At 35.4% G+C, this 12,574-nt stretch overlaps 1 protein-coding gene across 5 annotated transcripts in view; it reads left to right on the top strand.

Annotated features, from left to right (window-relative positions):
• The window catches only part of SMARCAD1 (SWI/SNF-related, matrix-associated actin-dependent regulator of chromatin, subfamily a, containing DEAD/H box 1), a 76,533-nt gene that overhangs the window by 5,475 nt on the left and 58,484 nt on the right, over positions 1-12,574 (top strand). For all 5 annotated transcript variants that reach the window (XM_059376049.1, XM_059376067.1, XM_059376039.1 and 2 more), the window contains exon 3: positions 9,808-9,985. In XM_059376049.1, the coding sequence (XP_059232032.1) occupies positions 9,808-9,985 (178 nt within the window). The remainder of the gene's footprint in view (positions 1-9,807; positions 9,986-12,574) is intronic.

Below are 12,574 nucleotides of genomic sequence, written 5' to 3' on the forward strand. Positions count from 1 at the left end.
ACTTTCCTTAGAAATTAAATGTTACTGTTGACCTTTAACAGATAGTTTCAATAGAAAGGTGGTGAAGTGAAGGCTAGTCTTTAAAGAAGGAAAAGAGAAAAACAGCTTGACAGTACAGTAGTGTCGAAAGATGTTTCAGGAGTATTGAAAACTCAGCATATTTTTGGCCCAGTGGAAGAAGCCAGTGGAAAGGGAAAGGATGAAGGGAGGGGAGGTATCTGAAGACAGGCTATCTAGGGCATGGGAACAGATGCACAGCTAGACTATTTAATGTTGCAAAGAAATAGAGACATTTTACCTGGGGAGAAAAACTGATAAAAGTTAATGGGTTAATCAGTTATTTTGTGGTTGGAATGGAGGAAAGTTTTAGTAAATTCTTGATTAATTTCTTTCCCTAGTGAAATACATTCAGTATTCTAAAATGATCACCATTTCGGTGTGGTGGTCATGTGGAAAGTAACAGTTGTTAGTAAGAAAATTTTAAAATTATTCCCGTTAATCAAAAAGATTATTCCAGTTAATTAAAAAAAAAATGCTTTCCAGAGAGCACTGCTCTGTCATACAGGTTATGAGATCTCAGGTAAGACATTAACATTTTCGGACTTCATTTCCTTTGCCTAGATGTTCTCTGAAGTCCCTGAAAGCAGTAAAATGGGTATGATCCTTTGAATAATGGAGCCAGATGTATCATTTTAGCATCATGATTCTGTAACCATTGGGTGATACTCAGGTTTTTTTTTTTTAAGTGTGTGTGGCCACAATGCAAATCATCCCTGTATCTTTGGATAGTTACTGTGGTTTCTTAATGTCTGCGAGTGTTAGTTGACAAGCAGTACTTGGTAGAAGGCTAAGTGCTAAATAATTCTAATAGAAGAAAGTAAAATGAGTACTTACACTTTAGTAAAAATCTTCAGTACATTTGAAGTGTATACTTTTTTTTTAAAGCTTTTATTATTTTACAAACAGAAATCACAAGTAGGCAGAGAGGCAGGTAGAAAGAGAGGGAGAAGCAGGCTCCTTGCTGAGCAGAGAGCCCAAGGTGGGGTCGATCCCAGGACCCTGAGCTGATGACCTGAGCCAAAGACGGAGGTTTAACCCACTGAGCCACCCAGGCACCCCTGAAGTGCATACTTTTATCTGTGTTTTCCCTTCTCTACCTTTTTACTCTCCATGTTTAGCTATTTTTTTCAAAATAAAATGTTACATGTAAAATATGCATTATTGTATAATAAGAATATTCTGTAGGCTTTATTTTCGGTGTTTATATTCGTATCTTTTTTCTGCCTGAATCTATTCCAGGTTTTTTTTTTTTTTTAAAGATTTTATTTATTTAATTGACAGAGAGATCACAAGTAGACAGAGAGGCAGGCAGAGAGAGAGGGAAGCAGGCTCCCCGCTGAGCAGAGAGCCCGATGCGGGCCTTGATCCCAGGACCCTGAGATCATGACCTGAGCCGAAGGCAGCGGCTTAACCCACTGAGCCACCCAGGCGCCCCTATTCCAGGTTTTTGTTTTTATTTATATTATATGTATAATATTTACTTATGCTTACCTCTTTTTTTTTTTAATGACTACAGTGTCTTATGTAGATATAATTCGTGTAGTTTCTTTAATGTACATCTGTTGGTTGGGTTTTTTCTTCATTTTTTTTTCTTTTTGCTGTCAAAAGAAGGCTATAGTGACCATCCTGTAGATGGTCCACAGATTTTTTTTAGCTTGTGTACAATCTGAAGAAAAATTCTTGGAAATGGAATTGTCAGATTAGATTGAATATTAGTACTATTTTAGTAATTGCCAAGTTACCATACATAGTTTTACCACTTTGCGCCAGACTACAGCTTGGTTTTTAGATGTCTACTTTTTCATACTAGGCTAAAATATTACAAACCTTTTTTATCTTTACCAGGGAATTTAATCACTTTACTTTTATTCTTTAAGGTTAATTGTGTTTTCAGAAAGGTATTCGTCTTCTGGACTTTTTCTGTGTTCCATTTTCTTTTTTTGTGATAAATGATTTGTAAGTTTTTTATTCTTTTTATTGCTTGTTTTTCACTGAGAAATTTCACATTTTCACGTGGTCAGTTTGTTCCATTCATTTCTTTGATGGCTTCTAGGGTTTAGGTCTTGATCAGACAGGCATTCCTTACTATCACATTATAAATATTTTCATGTGTATTTCATTCTAGCACATCTATGTTAATTTTATTTTTAATTGTAAAATACACATAACATAAAATTTACCATCCTATTAAGTAAACAAATCATGACAGTGTTAGGTACATTCATATTATTGTTTAGTTGATCTTCAGAACTCCTTTTATCTTGCAGAAATGAAACTGTACCCATTAAACACTTCCCTCCTATCCCTAGCCTGTAGTAACTGTAACCACCCTTGTACTTTCTGTCTCTGAATTTGATCACTCTAGGTACATCATAAAAGTGGAGTCATACAGGATTTGTCTCTGTAACGGATTTCCCTTTGCATAAGGTCTTTAAGATTCATTCATGTTGTAGCATGTATCAGAATTCCCTTTTTAAGGCTAAAAGTATTCTGTTGTATGTATATACTGCATTTTGTTTATCCATTCATCTGTGGATGGATACTTGGGTTGCTTCTACCTTTTGGTTATTATGGCTGTTACTCCCATGAAATGTGTGTACAAATACCTCTTTGGGACCTTGTCGCTTCCTTAAGGTATATACCTGAAAATGGAATTGATAGATCATATAAGAAGTCATCACATGTTTTCCATTAATACCTGAACCATTTTACTTTTCTGCAAGCAGTGCACGAGGGTTCCAGTTTCTCCACATCCTTGCTAACACTTGTTACCTTCTTTTTTGTTTTTTTGTTTGTTTGTTTTGATAGCCAAACTAATGGATCTGAGTCAGGTTTTGTGTTAGTAGCCAAACTAATGGATATGAGTTAGGTTTTGTGTTGATTTTTATTTTACTCTTAAATCTCATCTAGAATTCATATTATAAAAACTAAAGAAAGGATGGTACAGACATCAATGTAGTCTAAATTCTCATGTATATTTGCATCTTACAGGCCATTAATCTACTTTTTTAGTTTTGTATTTGTTTACCCATCACTTTAACTCTTGTGGTTTTAAGGTGTTTTTTTTCTTCTTCTTCTTTGACTGGAAAGTTCAAAGAAGTGGTTTCTATGGCTTTTTTTTTCTTGAATTTCCAAGTGGCTGAAATTTTGCTTCAGTGTTTTTATTAACATTTGCTCCTAATTATACTCTTTTACAACTGGAGAGTGTGGTCTACAGTATTTTTGTTTTGGTTGATCTACTTAAATTTTCTTTGTGGCCTAATTTGCCATTAATTTTGCAATAGTACTAAGAGTACTTGAAAAGGTGACATAATCTAAGTATAGATTAATTATATACCAAATAACAGATGAATTTTATTTATATAATTTTATCCAAACTGTAGATGACAAATATTAATTTCTTGGATCTTGACTAATTACATGCAACTGTTTTTTAGTGGAATAGAATAAATAGAAAATTATCAAATATCACCGATAGCCTCTGAAACTTTTATTTCAGTTATATATGTTTAATAATCATGTTTTGGGTTACAATCTAAAATGAGTCTCTTACAGTGGATCCTAATCAGAAATGTTTGGAAAGCATTATTGTAAGATTTATTTTTGTGCAGTCTATTAAGAGCTTGGAGAAGAGAGTTAAAGCCTTATATTTGTCTCTTGACTTGTTGTCTTATGTATCCTGCAGCATTTACGTCTTTCATCATAGTATGCAGTTAAGATATATGTTAGTTATGGTTTTTGTTGTAGATCTAAATTCTCTTATTAAAAAAAGTGTTTCTCAAGTTAGATGCTTCTGTTTGTCCGGTAACAATAGCATGGCTTTGTTTTTCTTTACATTTTCCCCATTTATCTTTTCTTTTGGCTTATGCCTGAGATGTTTCTTTTCTTATTTCATCTTAGAATGATGTCAGAAACTACTCTTCAGTCTTGTATTTATTAATGTATTTTGTCTTTATTTTAGAGCTTGCATCAGAGAAATAGTTTGATCTATCTTTTAGGAGATGTTTATGGTATTTATCTTTCATTATGACACTTAAATTAAGGCTGCTCAGATTTTACCATCTATTATTTTGGTTACATTATAAAATGGTAAATCAGGGGCGCCTGGGTGGCTCAGTGGGTTAAAGCCTCTGCCTTCAGCTCAGGTCATGATCCCAGGGTCCTGGGATCGAGTCCCGCATTGGGCTCTCTGCTCAGCAGGGAGCCTGCTTCCTCCTCTCTCTCTGCCTGCTTCTCTGCCTACTTGTACTCTCTGTCTGTCAAATAAATAAATAAAATCTTAAAAAAAAAAAGATTAAAAAAAATAAAATGGTAAATCAGTTATGTGTTTTACTTGGTATTCAAAGGAATTGCCTTGAAAGTTAGTTGCCATGTTGAAGAATTGAACCATGTAGAGCAACACAACTAAATGATCAGAAGTGGCACAGTTTTCTAAATCTTCAGGACAAATATAAAGGTTTATGTATTTTTCATTCTACTTTGGAAGACAACTTCTATTTATGGGTTATCAAATTAATTTGGACTACTTTAGTGTGAATTCAATCTTCTAGTAGTGATTTTTTGTTTGTTTTTGAGTGGCCCTTGATCTTGGACCTTTTGGAAAGGTGAAACCAGTGTCAGACTTAAATGCTTCTTTTGTTTTATGGTAGACTTAGATATGAGAATGGGTACAAGCACACTGGAAAAATTTGGGGTGTAAGATCGCCTTCTCTTGAGTATACATGTTGGTGTGGAATTTAGTTTGGAAAAACTCCTTGGAACCTTGGAGTGTTCTTGCATATGGTAATGATGTAGGTTCCCATTACCTTTTGGTAATGAGAAAATATTCATCTTCTGTCTCTAAAATACAATAGATTTCTTTATGATCTGTGTATGAAAAGATAGGCTGTTTTCACTCCTGTTCCTGTAGCATTTTTTTATTCCTTTCTCATGGCACAAATCATATTTTATAACAGTTACTTGAGTGCATGGCTACTTAGCTCTTACTTGTTTCGTTAGGGCAAGTTGAACTTAATATTCCCTACCTCCTGGTACAGTGCCTTATGCGCAGAAGGCAGTCAGCAAATGTCAGAGTTTAATGGTAGCTGATGCCTTCATGATTGTTTCAGTGTTTCACCATTCTTTCATTTGTATTTTTCTGTTTCCTGTCTTTTTTGTGCTGCTGCTTCAAAGTGCTTATTTGGCTTGGGTCAGAAACCATCTCTGCATCGTTACGGCCATTGCCTCTTAGCTATTTTTGCTTTTGTTTACTTTCAGAAGTAGTCCATATAAGCAAATCTAAGCATTAAGCAGTATTCTAATTCTAAATTATTGACTATATTGGAAAGTTGCTATTTTTATATAAATAAACTCTTACTGTATCCCATCAGTTTCCAAAGTGTGGTATGTGAACCTTTAGGATCCCTAAAGATAAACTACTTTCATAATAATGCTAAGGTAGTACTTGCCTTTTTACTATGTTGATGGTACAAAGGCAGTGGTAGGTAAAACTGCTGGTACCAGGCACCTGGGTGGCTCAGTCAGATAAGCGGCTGCCTTGGGGTCAGGTCACTGTTGATTCCACTGTCTTGGGATCAAGCCCCACATCAGGCTTCTTGCTTAGCAGGCAGCCTGCTTCTCTGCCTGACATACCCCATGCTTGTGCTTGCTCTCTGTCTCTCTCTCTCTCACTCACCCACTCTGTCAAATAAATAAATAAATAAAATCTTAAAAAAACAAAAACAAAAACTGCTAGTGTCTTAGCACAAATCATGGCCAAGACTCCAGACTGTTCTAGTAGTCATTGTCAGTTTCACTTAAGAATTTTTTTTTTTTTTAAGATTTTATTTATTTACTTGACAGAGATCACAAGTGGGCAGAGATGCAGGCAGAGAGGGGGGGGGGGGGGAAGCAGGCTCCCAGCTGAGCAGAGAGCCCAATATGGGGCTGGATCCCAGGACGCTGGGATCATGACCTGAGCCGAAGGCAGAAGCTTTAACCCACTGAGCCAGCCAGGCACCCCAAGGATGTTTTCGATAAGGCAGTAAAAATTATTAATTTGGGTAAATCTCAACTAAGCAGTAGGTGTCTTTTTAATATTTTTGTGAAACAAAATGTGAACCAGCCTTTGTTGTATACTGAAGTGTATACTGAAGTGTGTACAGTGGTTATTTCAAGGGAAAGCATTTGAACAGTTGGGTTTCCTTTCTAATTTGAACTTGGCATTTTTTCACCAAACACCATTTTTACTTAAAAGAATGACTGACAAACTGTAGTTAAGCAGACTTAGGTGTGGACATTTTCTTAAAAATGGACAGTGATACCAAGGAAATAATTGGCAGCATTTATCCTGTTTTCAAAGGAAAGTTCAGATTTTGGACTGTGATTTTGACAGTCTCAGATATTTCAAGATCAGTGGTGATATTACTAAGTCTGATTTTTTAAATAAAATACCGTGAAATATGTCAGCATTTGGAAGATCTACATTAATCAGCAAGTCAACCAGTATTTTTCAAATGACCAGTGCACACCGTGTTACAAAATAATGCATGGTTTAAAGGTCCATTAAAGTGCAAGTTAGACCAGTGGGTTTAAATGTAATACAATGCAGAAGTTTATTCATATGGTTCCAGATTCCACATTGCAACTGACCTTTAAAAAAAAAACTACCACCTGTCAAATTTGGGTTTAGTATCAAAGAAGAATATCCATAGTATTGTAAAAAAAATTAGGAAAATACTCTTCCTAACTGTATAACTGTGTGAGGCATGATTTTCTTCATAAACCTAAACAAAAACAGTATATTACAATAGATGAATTGCAGAAGCAGGAGAATTTAGCTGTCTTATATTAAACCAAAGATTTTTACAAATATAAAACAGTGCTACTCTTCTCATTAGATTCAGAGGAGAGGAATGGAATGAGAGGATGTAGTTTTCATAAAAATATTTGTTACTATGTAAACAGTTTTATAAAGTTTCTCAGTTTCTGCTTTATAATACGATGATATCATAGATATAGCCAACATAAGCAACATAAGTAAAAGCTTTTTAGGGTGTTCATTTTTTAAGAATGCAGAAGGTTCTGAGTTTGTGAAATGCTGTTGTATTGTAACCTTCTTTTATCCTACATACTGTCAAACTACTTCCTCTGTTAGTCACTTACCAGTTGGGCTATGGGGATGTCACTTGGTTCATAGTTGTGTACATGTTAAGGTATATTTTAGGTAGAGATATATAGACATAATGTATATTATATAAAATATATGTATAATATATAATACATAATACAAAACACAATATATAATATACAAAATAATACATTAAGTGCATACAGTATATGTATATGTAATGTATATATTTTGATGGTGTATATTACCAGTAAAAGCTCTGAGTAATTGAGTACATGATGGAGAGTATGCCAAACTTCTTTTTTCCTGTCTCATTACCTAAGCATATTAAGTATGCGTTTTAAGAATTGGTATGTCTTCATTGTGTATTTTGTATGACCTGTGTAAAGTAAGAGGGAAAAAATGAGAGAAAATCAAAGATGAATATGTAATCAAGTTCAAGAAATTCTAGTTCTCCTAATGTTCATTAACGCATCTTTTAGGACTCCTCCAGGCATTTAGGCGTTTAAGTAGCTAACTTTAAAAAGATTATTGTTCAAAAATAAATAAATAAATAAGAATAAAAGTTTATTGATCATTTTGAATAAGGAGACTTTGAAGAAAAGCAGACAGTCCAAATCATTTTGCCTTAGCCCTTTGAAAATATAAGAAAATAGGACATTAGTTAACATGTTTAACTGATACACAGTAGCTTTAGGTGAGATTTTTGCTACAGTGAACATCTAGTTTTGAATTTTATGTATGCTTTGTGATGTATCAGGAACAACACTTTGTAAAAGCAAAAACCATATTACCTTCATACCTACTTTATAGGAGTTGGACTGTAGTCTTGTTGTTCACATAACTATCCAGAATTTGTAAGTATCGTCATGTTTATGGCAGTTAATAGAGCTGTGATTTGTTCCAGTGCAGAATTCTTCATCCAGGTTCTTCACTAAACATTATAACATTTTCTTTTGGAAAAAATGTGAATTTTTTTTTTTTTTGGTAGTGTTTAGGTAGTACTGATAGGACTTGTTTGTAGGAAGAAATACAGATTTAGTGCCCTCCAGGTGAATAGTAGTTGTGTAGGCCATGGTTAATCTTAATTACAAATATGGCTCAAGAGCTTCATTATAATGATTGCTATCATTTTGTGACAGGTATTGGGGATGATCTAAGAGTTTTAGAGTATGAGGATTTAGACCTTTACACATGGATTTCAAATTCATTACCCCCTGTCCCACATAACTTTGGACAAGTTGCTTTCTCTAAACCTAGTTTATCTATAAACTGGCCTTATAATGTGTATCCTCAGGATTACTGTGAGGATTAAAAATGTGCATCACGTGAGGACTTGATTCTGACTTTGAAAGTAGTTAATGGAAGTGATAATTTTTTACACTGACACCTTTGAACTAAAGATTCATTTGGTCATTGCTTTTTATTTATTTATTGTTAAAGATTTTATTTATTTATTTGGCAGATAGAGATCACAAGTAGGCAGAGAGGCAAGCAGAGAGAGAGGGCAGAAGGAGGCTCCCTGCTGAGCAGAGAGCCCGATGTGGGGCTCGATCCCAGGACTCTGGGATCATGACCCCAGCGGAAGGCAGAGGCTTTAACCCACTGAGCCACCCAGATGCCTCTGGTCATTGCTCTTTAAAATATATTCATTAGACCAAGGCATTGACTACTTTAATATGAATTTCTTAAATGTGATCTTTTCGTTCTCACGTATGTAAGGGAGAATAGTGGTTTTGCTGGGATAATAATTTTGGAACTCCACTACTGAAGAGAAGAGACCTTGGTAAGATTATCTTATTCACCTGTTTTGAATGAGCCCAAATTTTTAGCTTGTGAGGACTGCCATAAGCCACAGTAGTGGGTGGCTTAAACACACCTTTATTTTGTTAACTTCTGGAGGCTGGAAACCCAGGATCGATTGTTTCTGAGGACTTCCTCCATAGCTTGCAGATGGCCACCTTCTCACTGTGTCTTCACATGGCCTTCCCTTTATGCGCACATCTTTTGTCTCTGGTCTTATGACATCACTCATACTGGATTAGGACCTCCACCAAAGCAGTCTCCTCTTTGAAGACCTTATCTCTAAATATGTTAAATTCTAAGGTCCTGGAGGTTGAAACTCAAGAAGTTTGGAGGGGTATAATTCAGCCCACAACACTCACATTTGTGTAAGAGGTAATGTGTATTAAATATGGGCTATGTTCCAGTGTCTGAACTAAATGCTTAATATATGTCTTCTGATTTTATGTTCTCATGAGCTCTGTGATTAACATCTCTATTTTACGCGTGAGGACATTGAGGTTTAGAGTGCTTAGCTTGGCTAAGAGACAGGATTGGAATACAAGTCTTTTTTTGGCCAGAATTGAGTACTAGGAAATAATAGCACAGAGAGAAAAAAATGACCACAACTTCTCTTTTACATTTTCTACTAGGGTCTTGAAAGTAATTAAAGTGGAAGATATTTAACATCAGCCCTGGTTTGACTATTAATTTTTTCTTTAAAAACTGGTGAGAATTTTTGGTTTTAGAATGGAAACTGAGCAAATTAGAGATTTTTAGCACATGATTGTAATTATCGAAAACAGATTTATTTCCAAGTTGCTAAAAATGCCTTTCTCCTTCTTTTTCTTTTGCAGAAGATTCTAGTGTTCCAGAAACTACAGAAAATGAAAGAAAAGCTAGTATATCATATTTCAAGAATCAAAGAGGAATACAGTATATTGATTTGTCTTCTGATAGTGAAGATATCGTTTCCCCAAATTGCTCCAGTACAGTTCAAGAGAAAAAATTCAACAAAGACACGGTGATTATAGTGTAAGCAGCTTAATAGATTTATTCATTATATTTGCCTATATAAGAGGTTTTTCAAGAAAGTTACTTAATTGGAAAAATAGTTTGGTGACTTCTCCCTTTTTTTCTTTCATTTCTGCCTTTTTCCTATTGCATCTTGGTTATTTTTTTCCCTGACTTAACTGTAGAGAGGTATTATGTGTGTGCATGTGCGCATTTCTGGATAACACTGATTTTCAATAAAAAGTTAATGAGAACAGATAATTTAATTTTTTAACCGTCCATCAACAGGAAAGTTATTTTAACGTGTACTTTTCTTTGATCACCTGGAATTGCTTTACAATCTATTCTTGAGTCCCAGAGTCAAATCATTTTTTGGACACATTCTGTGAAGTAGCATGGAGTTTGTATTATAGGTAGAAAGGCAGTAAACAATCTAGTATGCCAAATAATAAATATTATGACCAGAAGGGAAGGAAAATAATGGAGTTCAGGGCCAGGGGTAGGGGGTGTCCTTTCTAAAGAGCACAGTTGGAAAAAAGCTTTATTGAGAAGATGATGGTTGAATACAGATCTGAAGGGGTAAGAAAGTGTGAACCATATGGATATGAGGGTGTGGGGCAGGAGTGGAGTATTCTGGTCATTGCAAATAACTTGTTCAGTGACCAGAAATGGGTATTATACCTGATGTTTCTAAGGAAAGTAGGGAAAGATGAAATCAGAGAGAAACACCTAAGGTCACAAGGTAACCAGTGGGGTAGAAGAGGGATTTAATTATAAGCCCATAGGCTATTTGGCTTTTACTGTGAATGAGATAGAAAGCTAATGAAGGGAGTGTATTGAGCAGAGGAATAAATTATTTCACTCATATGTTTTAAAGGTCTTTGAGACTATAGGGGAGCAGTACTAGAAGCACGGATACTGTTGTAATAACCCAGGCAAGAAATGATGGACCCTTAGACAAGGCTACTACTTGTGGAGATGGTTGGAAGGAGTTAGATTCTATATATACTTTGAAGGTAGAGCGGAGAAGTTTTATTGTTGGATTTTGGGTGGGAGAGAGAGGAGTCAAGGATAATCTTAAGATTGGCCTGAGTCACTGGAGGATGGAGTTAACATTAACTGAGGTAAGGAAGACTGTTGGGTGTGGTAGGGGACCTCCTTTTGAAGGAAAGATAGGCAGTTTAGTCTTGAACATGCTATGCAAGACATCTAGGCAGGAGATGTCAAGTAGGCAATTGGATTTGTGACATTTGAGTTGGGGAGGTCTGGGTAACGTCTAAATTTAGGAATTGTCACAGTATAGATTTGATATTTAAAGTCCTAGGATAAAGTGAAATCACTAAGAGATACTGGTATAGCTTGACAAGAGACGATCTCCTGGTTGAAGGACTCAGTCCAGGGGAACTTGGGATTTTAGAACAGGGAGAAGAGGAGAAATCTGTGGAAGTTCTAAGAAGGAATAGTTGTTGAGGTAAGAGAAAAGTCAAAAGGTTGTGTGCTCAGAAGCTAAGCGAAGAAAATGCTGCAAGAAGGAGCCAAGAGATTGAGAATGTCCGATGATGATGAGAATTCCTCTTAAAGTGAACTTCATGTAAGTAAGCCATAGTGAACATGACTTTCTCCTGAAATTCACTCTGAAATAAAAAATAGTGAAGATCCTGCAAGGTTAAATACATTGGATTCACATTTACCTGCTAAGAATAAGGTCATTCTCTTAAATTACAAAAGAAGCATTTCAAATTCAGAAATACCAGTAAATGTTGACACAGTACAGGTATCAAATGTACAGTACATATTTAAATATTTCCAGTTAATCCTGTTAATGCACTTTATGGTAGTGCCATTCAGAAATACTGGTTTGTAAATAAGGGATATGCTCTAGAATACAAATCGTGTACCAGTTTCTTCGCTAGTGAAGTATTATAAGGAAAAATCAGCTCAACTAAGTGATTTGCTTAGTAATGTAATTGTTTTACCTTCTGGTGTATGTATATTCCTTATCTTGTCATTGATGGACAGCAGCAGTGTGAGTTTAATAACTAGGAGTCAGTCCTTAGACCATATTTTAAGTAATTACTTTATGATAATTTTTCCTCAGTATCATGTTGGATTTTTTTTTTTTTTTGAATAGTGTCATGTGTCTTTAGTTTCATTTAATCTGAATGAGATAGAAAGTTAATGAATGGAGTGTATTGAACAGAGGAATAAATGAGGAATAAATTATTTCACTCACATGTTTAAAAGTTTCTCAGCCTCTTTTGTTTTTTTTTTAAGATTTTATTTATTTATTTGACAGACAGAAATCACAAGTAGGCAGAGAGGCAGGCAGAGAGAGAGAGAGGAGGGGAAGCAGGCTCCCTGCTGAGCAGAGAGCCCTATGCGGAGCTCGATCCCAGGACCCTGAGATCACCACCGGGAGTCTCAGCCTCTTTTTGTTTCTCATATCATTGGCCTTTGAAGATTAAGAGGCCATTTTTTAAAATTTTTAACAACATATAATGAATTATTAGCTCCAGTGGTACAGGTCTGTGAATCATCAGACTTACACACTTCATAGCACTCACCATAGCACATACCCTCCCCAGTGTCCATAACCCAACCACCCTTTCT

This window comes from Mustela nigripes, chromosome 1, assembly GCF_022355385.1.
Source record: "Mustela nigripes isolate SB6536 chromosome 1, MUSNIG.SB6536, whole genome shotgun sequence".
Lineage (NCBI taxonomy): Eukaryota > Metazoa > Chordata > Mammalia > Carnivora > Mustelidae > Mustela > Mustela nigripes.